This window comes from Stegostoma tigrinum, chromosome 24 (assembly GCF_030684315.1).
Source record: "Stegostoma tigrinum isolate sSteTig4 chromosome 24, sSteTig4.hap1, whole genome shotgun sequence".
NCBI classification, from domain to species: domain Eukaryota; kingdom Metazoa; phylum Chordata; class Chondrichthyes; order Orectolobiformes; family Stegostomatidae; genus Stegostoma; species Stegostoma tigrinum.
The window spans coordinates 32,376,341-32,388,705 of NC_081377.1; the positions used below are offsets into that span (position 1 = coordinate 32,376,341).

Sequence of the window (12,365 nt, forward strand, 5' to 3'; positions counted from 1 at the left end):
TTAGCTGTAAACATTTTGGAGCATCTTGCATTCATGAAAATTACTGCATAATTGCAAATATTTCTGTATATATGAAATGCAGTGTTATAGATTAGATTCCGTACAGTGTGGAAACAAGTCCACACCGCCCCTTGAAGCATCCCACTCAGACCCATCCCCCTATAACCCCCACACCCCTGAACACTATGGGAAATTTAGCATGGCCAATCCACCTAACCGGCACATCTTTGGACTGTGGGAGGAAACCGGAGCACCCAGAGGAAACCCATGCAGACACGGGGAGAATTGTGCAAACTCCGCACAGACAGTCACCCGATGCGGGAATCGAACCCGGGTACCTGGTGCTGTGAGGCTGCAGTGCTAACCACTGAGACCGTGCCGCCCTAGTTTGTTATATGTTTTGATGCTTAGATTTTTAACATTTAGTATAAATTAAAACATTTTGGAAAGAATATTTTATAGGGTCATAGAGTTACACAGAAGAGAAATATTTTGTTTTAACGTATAAGGTAAGGTTTTGTTTCTAAATACATTGCTTTTTCAGGTAGTAAAAGTTGAAAGGACATGTGACTACATCAATCAGCACAAATTGGTCCTTCGTGACCTTTCACATTTATAAATGTGCTGTGCAGTGTTACCTGTTTTACTGCTGATTTTTCTGAACGTTCCTAGAGCTGTCCAGTGACACTGCATAATAGTTGTGAGCTCACAGGACAACAGTGTAGTTTCTACTGCCTTTATTAAGCTGGCTGTAAGATGGATACCTACAGTGAGTGCCTCATGATTGAGGTCACAAGACTAGAGCAAACCAGGAGATGCAATAGTACAGTATTGCATTTCTGTCCCAAAAATTCCTTTGCATACAAAAATAGTGTATTTTAAGTTACTCAAATTACCCATAGTGCAACAACTGTTCTCCTGCAGAGCAGTTCTCATTTGTCTCTGCATATATTTTGTCCAGACATTCTTTAAGCTGTGCTGGTCGTGTAATAGTATGCATTGCCGTTGATTGCTTATCTGGGTAGTGTTCTTTCTCCAGGAGTGTCATTCCTGTGTCGCTTGTTGCCACAGTACCTGTTGTTCCATTTCGGTTATTGGGTGATGTGGACATTTGGTTTTGAAGTTGATCTCTGTCTGTACAGAGACTGCACCTCCCAGTCGCAAACGATTTCAACTCTCCCTCCCATTCCTTAGACCACATGTCCATCCTGAGCCTCCTTCAGTGCCATGATGACGCCACCCGTAGGTTGCAGAAACAGCAACTCCTATTCCGCTTGGGAACCCTGCAGCCCAATGGTATCAATGTAGATTTCACCAGCTTCAAAATCTCCCCTTCCCCCACTGCATTCCAAAACCAGCCCAGCTCATCCCCACCTCCCTAATCTGTTCTTCCTCTGACCTATCTCCTCCTCCCACCTCAAGCCGCACCTCTATTTCCTACCTACTAACTTCATCCCGACTCCTTGATCTGTCTGTCCTCCCCGGACTGACCTATTCCCTCCCCACCTCCCCACCCATACTCTCCCCTCCACCCATCTCCTCCACTATCCGCGTTCAATCCGCCTCCCCCTCTCTCCCTATATATTTGAGAACCTTCTCCCCATCCCCCTTTTCTGATGAAGGGTCTAGGCCCGCAACGTCAGCTTTTGTGCTCCTAAGATGCTACTTGGCCTGCTGTGTTCATCCAGCTCCACACTTTGTTATCTCGGATTCTCCAGCATCTGCAGTTCCCATTATCTCTTAAACAAGCGGTAAACAGCTTTTCGTAATTGGATAAATTCCCAGTCCCTCGCATAGAGGATTCACATGTAATGCTGGCAGGGGGACAACTGTTCACGAAGCTGGACATGAGCCATGTGTACTTTCAATTGCAGTTAGTTAAGGATTACCAAAAGTATGCCACAATTAATACCTGTAAGGGTTTGTAGCAATACACAAGACTGCCATTTGAGGTATTGTCAGCCTGTGCAATTTTTCACTGGATGATGGGGAAAGTTTCTTAAGGTCTACCCCAGGTCACCATTTATCTAGATGATATGCTAATAACCAGGAAGACCAATAAGGAACACTTAGAGAATTTGGACACAGTCCTTTGATGTTCCTCCTAGGCGGGTGCATGCCTTAGAAGGGAAAAATATCTGTTCCAAGCACCTCAAGTGACCGACTTGGCCTACAAAATTGACAAGACCGGGATACACTTGTTGGAAGATAGATGGCAATCAAAGTTGCCCTGGCTTCCATGCCTGTACTGGAAAGTTCATACACAATGTGGTCTCCATCCCGGCACCTTTTGTATCAACTCTTTTTAAAAGAATAAAGGTCAGCCTTGGAAATGACTGCATAGCCGAGCATAGCTTTCAGGGAAGTGAAGAAATGACTATTACCCTGTAAGGTGCTGGCACACTGTGTCAAGTCAGATTTGGTATTGACATGAGATGTCTTCCTGCATGGCAGTGGGGTGGTATTGGCACATTGATGACCAAATGGAGAGGAACACTCAATAGCATATGCATCCAGGACTTCGGCTAATGCAGAGCGTAAAATACGTCCTGATAGAGAAGAAGAATTTGGCAGTCATATTTGGAATTAGGCAGTTCCACAATAGCTGTATGGACGTAAATTTGCAATAATAATAAACAACAAACCCTTGCTAGGCCTCCTTTAATGAGGACAAGGTAGTGCCGCCCATAGCTTCAGGTTGTATTCAGCAGCGGGCTGTAATACTAAGTGCATATAATTACAAGTCAGAGCACTGTCAAGGAGACCGAGTAGCAAATGTGGGTGCATTGAGCTGCCTCCTGCCAGCAGATACACCATCAGTGGTACCACTGCTGGAAGATTCTATAAAGGTTTTAAACTTTCTGGAGATGCTTCCAGTCATGGCTGACAGTATCTGGCTTTGAACATAGAAAGATACGGCCATAGCAACACTGAAACAGCTGATGGTGATGGGGGAAGCCAAAGGGCCAACCAGAATTTAAATCTTTGTGGACCTGGAGAGACTAAATCACAGTAGGGGAGGACATTTTTTTATGGGGAGCCAGAATAATTGTTCCGAGCAAAGGTTGCTGCCAGATACTAGCTGATCTCCTCCAGGGTCATCCAGGGGTTTCCAAAATGAAGATGTTATGTCTATTGGCATGGATTGGATGCAGAGATGGCAGCATTGGTGGGGTAGTGGTCATAGTGCCAACAAGGATGAAATTACCGCCAGCAGCCCCCCAACATTCTTGGGAAAGGCCAAGCATGGGCCTTTCATGGGCTGAATGTTTTTAGTTATAATGGACGCCCACTCAGAGGCTGGATATGCATAGAGCTCATTCTTCAAACATGGGTACAGCAATAGAAAAACTGCACGCATCTATTGCAGTACATAAACTCGCTGAAGTATTAGTCACCGATAACAAGCCATCATTTGCCAGCAGGGAATTTGTGTATTTCCTAAAGTCAAATGGCATTTTGACTTATAAAGACAGCTCAATGCCATCCGTCATCCAGTGATTTGGTAGAAAGAGCTGTCCAAACTTTTTGACTGCAGGCTTTGAGAAATGGACTACACCTTCACTAGATGCCAGAATGTCACAGTTATTGATTATAGGTCCACCCCTCATGCAACCACAGGGATACCTCCAGGAGAGTTGCTACTGGAGGAGAAGACTCACCACCAATTTAAATCTAATCTTCCCAGACCTGGTTGGGGGGACGGTGTTGTGCATGAAATGGCATCAGGAATGCCAGTGCTGCGAAATGAGAGAGAGGGAGACAGCTTACTTCAGGGAATGAAGTTTGGTGTATGAATGATGGGAATGGCCCTGCATAGGTAAAGGCATGGTTGATGTGAGGTCAGGTCCAGTGACATATTAAATTGGGTAGATGCGATGATCCTGAACATGCATGTGGACCTTATGAAAGTTGCAAACTCGCAAACAGTGAAGGAGCAAAACGTGCCTGGCTCCTCAACATCCTTTCCAACTGTTCTGGAAACCGTGGGTTCTCCCTTCTCCATCAAGCATTGCAGATACCTCTGGAATCTGAGGTGGACACGATGGATGTTGCCACCTTGATGCCTTTGCCACCTGAAGATGAGGAATGAATTTCTTCCTAGATGCTCTTGGTGCAAGAGGCGAGTTATGGGGCATTACACACCACCTGTATCAGAGGCAGAGTTGGAGGAATCTGACCTGTGCTCAAATGGCCCAGTAGAAGCTTAAAAAAGATCACGGGCCTCTGCCCTTGGGCTCGGCGGGTGAGGGATATAGTGATTGTAGCAAGATCAGCCAGGTGCACCTCGCAGAGTAAGTTTCCTGATTGGAACTTTTAATCTGATCCAGTCAGGAAGCCCTGGCTGACTGACAGATAAGAACAAAAGTGTCACACATCTGTTCACTCTGAGTTGGCCCTGAGGGAGCTGGATCAGTGTCAAGGACACTTCATGAAAAAAAAGAGTGATGTGATGGTGGGAAATCAGCCTCTCTGCAGTTATATCAGTCATAAAATAGATAAGCCATTTCAAGTTTTGGGCAAGCAGTGTTCTCACTTTAAATGCATGTGCCAAATGATTTGGCTTCTTGGCTAGAGTGAAGCACAACTGGAACAGCAACTGCAGATCATAGGCAGAAAAAGCCACTTATCTCAGTCAGAGTAAGAGTAAAACATGAGTTGGTAACCGTATACATGCTAAAACAGATTGCAATGTGTTACACTACACTAAACTGTTAGTACAGGATCATGACAATATGTGTTCAAGTTTTGGAAGTCAGAATGTCATTTTGAAGTCAGTGAGATTGTAAGGCCAGGTCAGCAGCTTCATAGGAAATGTCCAGCTGCTCTCGAGGCCAGCCTGAAAGTAGACATCGGTGAGCTGGATAAAAATGGAATAATCAAGATAATGTGGTTCCACTATTCAAGAAGGGGAGTAGAGACAACCCTGGTAATTATAGACCAGTGAGCCTTGCCTCAGTTGTTGGTAAAGTGTTGGAAAAGGTTATAAGAGATACGATTTATAATCATCCAGAAAAAAATAAATTGATTAGGGATAGTCAGCACAGTTTTGTGAAGGGTAGGTCGTACCTCACAAACCTTATTAAGTTCTTTGAGAAGGTGACCAAACAAGTAGATGAGAGTACATAGAACATTACAGCACAGTACAGGCCCTTCAGCCCTCGATGTTGTGTATGATATATCTTTGACCCCTCAATTTAAAGCTATGCCCCCTCGTGCTCGCCATCACCATCCTAGGAAAAAGGCTCTCCCAATCCACCCTATCCAACCCTCTGATTATTTTATATGTTTCAATTAAGTCACCTCTCAACCTTCTTCTCTCTAATGAAAACAGCCTCAAGTCCCTCAGCCTTTCCTCGTAAGACCTTCCCTCCATACCAGGTCCATTTGTACAAAATGCGGAGGAATGGGATTGTGGGAGATATAGCAGTTTGGATCAGAAATTGGCTTGCTGAAAGAAGACAGAGGGTGGTAGTTGATGGGAAATGTTCATCCTGGAGACCAGTTACTAGTGGTGTACCGCAAGGGTTGGTGTTGGGTCCACTGCTGTTTGTCATTTTTATAAATGACCTGGATGAGGGCGTAGAAGGATGGGTTAGTAAATTTGCAGACGACACTAAGGTCGGTGGAGTTGTGGATAGTGACGAAGGATGTTGTAGGTTGCAGAGAGACCTAGATGAGCTGCAGAGCTGGGCTGAGAGGTGGCAAATGGAGTTTAATGCAGACGAGTGTGAGGTGATGCACTTTGGTAGGAGTAGCCGGAAGGCAAAGTACTGGGCTAATGATAAGATTCTTAGTAGTGTAGATGAGCAGAGAGATCTCGGTGTCCATGTACACAGGTCATTGAAAGTTGCCACCCAGGTTGACAGGGCTGTTAAGAAGGCATACAGTGTTTTAGCTTTTATTAATAGAGGGATCGAGTTCCGGAACCAAGAGGTTATGCTGCACCTGTACAAAACGCTGGTGTGGCTGCACTTGGAGTATTGCGTACAGTTCTGGTCACCGCGTTATAAGAAGGATGTGGAAGCTTTGTAAAGGGTGCAGAGGAGATTTACTAGGATGTTGCCTGGTATGGAGGGAAGGTCTTACGAGGAAAGGCTGAGGGACTTGAGGCTGTTTTCATTAGAGAGAAGAAGGTTGAGAGGTGACTGAATTGAAACATATAAAATAATCGGAGGGTTAGATAGGGTGGATAGGGAGAGCCTTTTTCCTAGGATGGTGACGGCGAGCACGAGGGGGCATAGCTGTAAATTGAGGGGTGAAAGATATAGAACAGATGTCAGAGGTAGTTTCTTTACTCAGAGAGTAGTAAGGGAATGGAACGCTTTCCCTGCAACGGTAGTAGATTCTCCAACTTTAAGTACATTTAAGTCATCATTGGACAAGCATATGGACGTACATGGAATAGTGTAGGTCAGATGGGCTTCAGATTGGTATGACAGGTCGGCACAACATAGAGGGCCGAAGGGCCTGTACTGTGCTGTTGTGTTCTATGTATGCTCTATAATGACAGCCATAGAGTGAATTATCAGCATCATAGCAGTGAAACAACCTCAAAGCTAATATAACCTTTGTTCTGGTGACCTTTCTGTGAAACTTAGTATAGGTGGTAACAGTTAGTAGACACTGAGATATAACTACACTCCTGAATAAAACAAATTTTAGAATACTTCCAGTGTAGTTCAATACTTGTAGGCCTGTATCATAAAATTGAATGTTTCTGTGGGTTTCTTATTTTGTAATTGCTGTTTTTTTCCCCGACACAGACCTACTCCATGTTCTTTGCAATATTTGAACAAGTATTGGTGACTATCTTTCTATGGGAAATGTTGCTGAAATGGTACTATGGATTCTGGATATTCTGGAAGGTAAATACTGGCTCTTCTGTAGCAGATTTAGCAAAGATGAATAAGGAAAATAGTTTGGGACTAATTAGTGATTAGTCAGCATGAAGCTTCACCGACAATGATGATTGTACCAATCTCTTCCAGCAAGCAGTGTTAGATAAGTTATTCCAAACTTGGTGACAGATGAGGTCAGAGTTTCATAATGCATCTCTTTCATATATTTATTTAAGTAGACATTGTTGATAAATGTTAAAAAGAGGAGATTCTGGGTATAGGGAGAAAGGAAAAGCTCTAAATTTGACTTCATAACAGTAACAACAATTCACAGTTATGTAGAAAACTGGTAATGTGGATTGGATAGGAGTTGTAGAACTAAATTGTCTTTGGGAATCCAATAGTATGCTGAGGAACTTTCTAAAGAAAATGGATGGATTCAGCCACTGAGGTGTTGGATATCTCAAGTGCTGCTTACATTCTTGTGCCATTAAAGTATGTATATCTATATGTTCAGTATTTTCAAGTTGAACTTCACCAATACGGTCCTCACTAGCGTCTTGAATGCCAACTTGGACAAACTCCAAAACTGCGTTGTCTGTGTTCTGTCCTGTGCTGCTGCACACCCTCTCTGCTTAATTTGGCTTCGTGACACAGCACCTAGTTGAAAGGCTGTCTACCACACAGAAATTCCTCCTCAGCTTCATTACATCCTACTTTTATAGTCCTCTGAGATTCTGTGTTTAGCTTATGATTTGTAGTCATCTGAATCAAACTGCTTGTGCACCTGCCTTTCCTGCCCCCGCTTTTGTCTGTCATGGCTTTCAGCAACTTGACTTCTGGGGGTATTTTTCCAGGTAAGTGTAAGGTTTTGTGTGCATGTGGGAGTTAATTCCCGATAAGTGATATTGGGTTGGGATCTTGACATAATCCTGCCATCTTCCTGCTTCACTGGGGCAACAGTGAAGGTGAGCAGGGAATTCACATGTAGCTGTTAAGTAATTTTATTTACTTGAGCCAATTAAGTATTGTTTTAACCTTCAGTCATAGATTTCCCAGCTAGGGCACCTGTTTCCTGACCAGTTAGCAGTTCACTAGAATCATTTGATGTGATTGCACAGTGGGAAGACCACTGAACATGGCTAGATGAGAGGCTGCTGTTCAAATAACTTCTGAGTATAATCAGGCGTTGCCAATTTCATAGAAGGCACTCCACCTTTTCAAGCCTGCTTTCACCTTTAACTTCACTTGCTGGCTGCTGTTCCTAGTCACATGGAAACCACTTAATCATCTCTGGAGGACCAGAGGAGAAACACTGCAGTTACCATCAGCTTGTTGTCTCCTCAACCATGTGCCCCTTCATTAGGTCAAGGGGATTGATACTGAGATCCAGCTCACAAGAGACAAGAGTTCCAACATGAACTTACAGCAAGAGGATTATGTCTTCTGATGTGTGAGCACCAGTGACTCGGACTCAGGTTTTCATAGCAGACCCTTGTGACATCTGCAGTGTCTTGTAACAAGACATTCTTCCCAATAAAGCAGGTGGACACATATTGACAATGGCTGATTTAAGTGCCTGTTACTGGAGAGTCACCTCTACCCCACCTACTGGGTCTCTACCTCTTGCCAGGTTTTGTGCTGTCTTCTCGTGAAAGCAGAAATGTGGATAGGCAGGAAGAACACTACTCGTGGAGGACAACCACAAGGCAAGTGAGTGATAAGGCAGTTGAGTGAGGGTAAGTAAGAGTGTTGGCTTTTTCAGATGAGGCTGTGAAGAGATGCCTCTAGAGAGAGGAATAGTTAGTTGTGGAAGATGTGTTACCCTGAGTGCTATGGGGAAGTTAAATTGTGGGTGTGCCACTCACTTTTCTTACTGTGAATTGGCTGCACATTTATCTCACTTTTTTTGACCGTTTTATAGGAACGTAGTAGACCATTAGCTCATCAAACCTTCCCCATCATATAATATGATCATCATTGATCAACACTTTAAAGTTTTTTTCCACACTATCCTCATATCCCTTTTACACCATTGGTGATCAGGAATCTATCAATTTCTATTTTAAATATTCTCAGAGACTGAGCTTCCATAGCCATCTGGGGTAACGAATCCCAAAAATTCATAATCCTCTGAGTAAAAATCTTTCTCTTCGTCTCACTCCTAAATGGCGCATCTTTTACTTCTAAATTGTACCCTCTGGCTCTAGACGCCCCAGCTAGAGGAAACATATAACTTGCTTTAAGTATTTTGTAGATAACAAGGCTCCAAAGAATACAGGCTCAGTTTGCCAAATCTCTGTATATTGGACAGTCTCACCTTCCTGGGAACAAGTCTGGTAAATTTTTCGTTGCACTCCAGTTTTGGCATTACCAACTCTCCTAAGGTAAGGAGACCAAATCTACACATTGTACTCCAGGTGTGGTCTTCCCAAGCTGCTATACAGTTGAAACAATTTTTGTTATTCCTGTACTGGAATTCTCTTGCAATGCAGGATGGCATCCCGTTAGAAATAGTAGGAACTGCAGATGCTGGAGCATCTGAGATAACACAGTGTAGAGTTGAATGAACATGGCTGGAATAGTATGTGTAGTTATTTTCTACGTGCTATAGGAAGGACGTGATTGCACTTGAAAGAGTGAAAAGGACATTCACTAGGATATTGCAGGTGCTAGAGTGTTTCAGCTTGACCTCTTTGACCACTGAGGACCAAAGTACCAAAGCCTCAGAGGAAGTGCGGCACGCTTGCCCACCTACACACGCACACCTGCAGTGCCAGGTTTATGTTGTTGGGAAGCACAAGCCGGTGAGCACTTTCCTACACCAGCTTTACAGCTGGCTGAAGAAAAGCCTGGGACCGCTCACATTCTGTGCACTAATAGTGTATTCTGAGGACTGTTGAAGACCAAGCAAGAGATGACCCATTAATGTCAACAATTGAAGAATTATACCACGTGCACAGGCAGGAGCTAGTGCAGTTGAAAGATATGAGAGGCTCAATGGCACACCTTTTCCAGGGGCTACAGGTGTCCAGCTATACTATAGGGATCCAGCTGCCCAAAGCATGCTTTGTTCTGGCTGCCTCCTTGGACAAGTTGCCAGGGTCCATGGAGAGACAGCTCCTTCAATCTCCGGGTCTGCTGGATAAGTGCACAGACAGAGACTCCATCACTCAAACCGTTGGTCCTCAGGGCAAAAGATATGGTGAGGTGGGACACAAGGAAATGGCATGCACTCTGGGTATCCCTTCCTCACAAGGAGACCGCCATGTCATTAAAGAACCCAGAGAGAGGAGGAGCCACGCACAGGCCCGTCAGAAGTCTCCCCTGAGGACATTCCAAAGGTGGCTGGGCCCTCTGTCTCCATCCTGCCTGCCCCCATCTGATCCTGGAAGTTCATGCTGCGGAGGCCTACTTGCCTAAGATGCTCAGCATGTCTGAGCCATTCCGAAATGAACAGCCCAGGGGTCATGAGCAAACATCCACAGCCATTGGGCTCTATTTCAGCTGTGGAACCTCAGTCAACACTAAGGCCAAATGGAAAAGAAAGAAGTCAAAGCCTTTTCAGGTCACTTTGGCAAAGGAATATTACATTTGTGTAAGTTTGATTTTTGTACTATATCTGTTTAGTGTCTGTGTAACTCCCAATGTGACTGATAGCATGATGCCTATCTTTAGGCATTGGTACATTATGAGTAGATGTGTTGAGTTTCTGCTGCAGCACCTGGAAGCAAGATAAATACTGTGCCTACCATGCAGTTGATTCTACTGACACCTTTTGCAGTTATGCTGAAACACCTATTCGTTCTTCTTTCTCCGTTCTCTGCATCTGGAAGTGTTGGTGTGAATGAAATGGTCAGTAATGTATGTGGGAAGGAGGTGTGCAGCACACAGGAGCCAATTTACGAGAATCACCAGGGATCAGCGGGTCCATAGGTCTGTATCCTGTGAAGTTCAAGGATCTGTTGTAGTGGTGTTTCTCTCCTAAAAGGTCTCTCATCAGTGGGTCTGACAGCCCTGTCCCTCAAAGATCTGGACACTTATCCTGTCCATTCCTGGTTTGGGTGCAGCCATTTTCTTCACCATTACATACTTCTGATTTCTGTTGTGTTCTGGTAAACACTTCAGTCAGTACATTACAACCTCCGTTTCATAGAATCGTGCAGCAGAGAAAAGGCCCTTTGGCTCATTAAGTCTGTACCACCAAAAATATACTGCTACCTACACTAGCCCCACTTTGCACCAGGCCTGTAGCTTTGAATTTTGATATTTCAAGTGCTCATCTAAGTGCTTACTAAAGATTGTGAGATTTCTTCATTCCGAGTGAGGCCCCAAGTGTTCAGAACCCCTTCCCTGTCACCCTTTGCATAAGCCCCATCGATTTTGCACCTTCCCAGGTCCTCACCCAAATCATCTACATGAATGTCCCTCCCCTCTCCCAGTTCCAGGTATTCAAGATGACCATGCCAGATGTGGTAACCTCCTTGAAGCTAAGATGCTCCTGACAGTGAACAAACACCCCTCTGGCATTACCCTTTTCCAATTGATGTTTTACCGTATCCTTCCAATTTCAAAATTGTTATTCCCCTCCTCACCCCAATCCCCCCCTCAATAGCAACCCACCACCAGCTGGCAACACGCCCCACCATCCACCAAGGCCTGAGAAGTGCTCCAAATACTGATGGATGACTTTATATCTCCCCAACCATGTTAGACCAACTTTCAAGACTAGCAGCACTGCGGAGCCACGGGACTGACTGTGACTCAATTCCTGGACTGCAGAGGCATGGGTCCTCTGATGAAGAGTAGCCCAACAACGGTCAACGTCCTGGACTGCTGTTGAAGTTCGTTCTCTGCTTAATGTGCCAGGAATCCCAATTGGTGGGAGCCTCTATAGACTTTGGTGAGGACCACTCCCCTAATACTTAGTTATGGCGGCTTGTTTACAGTATACTTGGCACATTAGTTGCTGGCTCATGATGCAGGATCATCACATCATGCAGTAAAGAATGAGGCCCTTTGTCTCATTAAGTCTGTACCACCAAAGATATGTTACTAACTACACTAGTCCCACTTTGCACCAAGCCCATAGCCTTGAATTTTGATATTTCAAGTGCTCATCTAAGTACTTATTAAAGATTGTGGGGTTTCCTTGTTCCCAGAAAGTGCATTCCAGACCCCCACCACCACCATCTGGGTGAACAAAATGTTTCACAAATCCCTTCCACAACTCCTGGCTTTCCCTTTTAAGATTATGCCTTTTAGTATTGACCCTTGTACAAGGGCTACAGCTACTTTCTATTGGCATTGTCCATGCCAATATTACATTGATTTAGTACATTGTCCTATAGCAAGCTGAATGCCCCATTGCTGACCAAGTTGTTTGATTGTACTGATTGGCAAGGCATGGAAGCTCTGAGTATGCAGATAGGCACTAAGTGAATTAGTGCTCAGAAAGCAATTGAGCAAACCTTAGATGGTGCCTGCCCCTGTGCACAGTATCCTTGCAGCAGCCTTTTGATG

At 44.4% G+C, this 12,365-nt stretch overlaps 1 protein-coding gene across 3 annotated transcripts in view; it reads left to right on the top strand.

Moving 5' to 3' along the window:
- The window catches only part of LOC125464894 (cation channel sperm-associated protein 4-like), an 81,128-nt gene that overhangs the window by 28,373 nt on the left and 40,390 nt on the right, over nucleotides 1-12,365 (top strand). For 2 of the 3 annotated variants that reach the window (XM_059654335.1, XM_059654336.1), the window contains one exon: nucleotides 6,768-6,869. The exons of the other annotated variant lie outside the window; for it this stretch is intronic. In XM_059654335.1, the coding sequence (XP_059510318.1) occupies nucleotides 6,768-6,869 (102 nt within the window). The remainder of the gene's footprint in view (nucleotides 1-6,767; nucleotides 6,870-12,365) is intronic. 3 annotated transcript variants of the gene reach the window in all.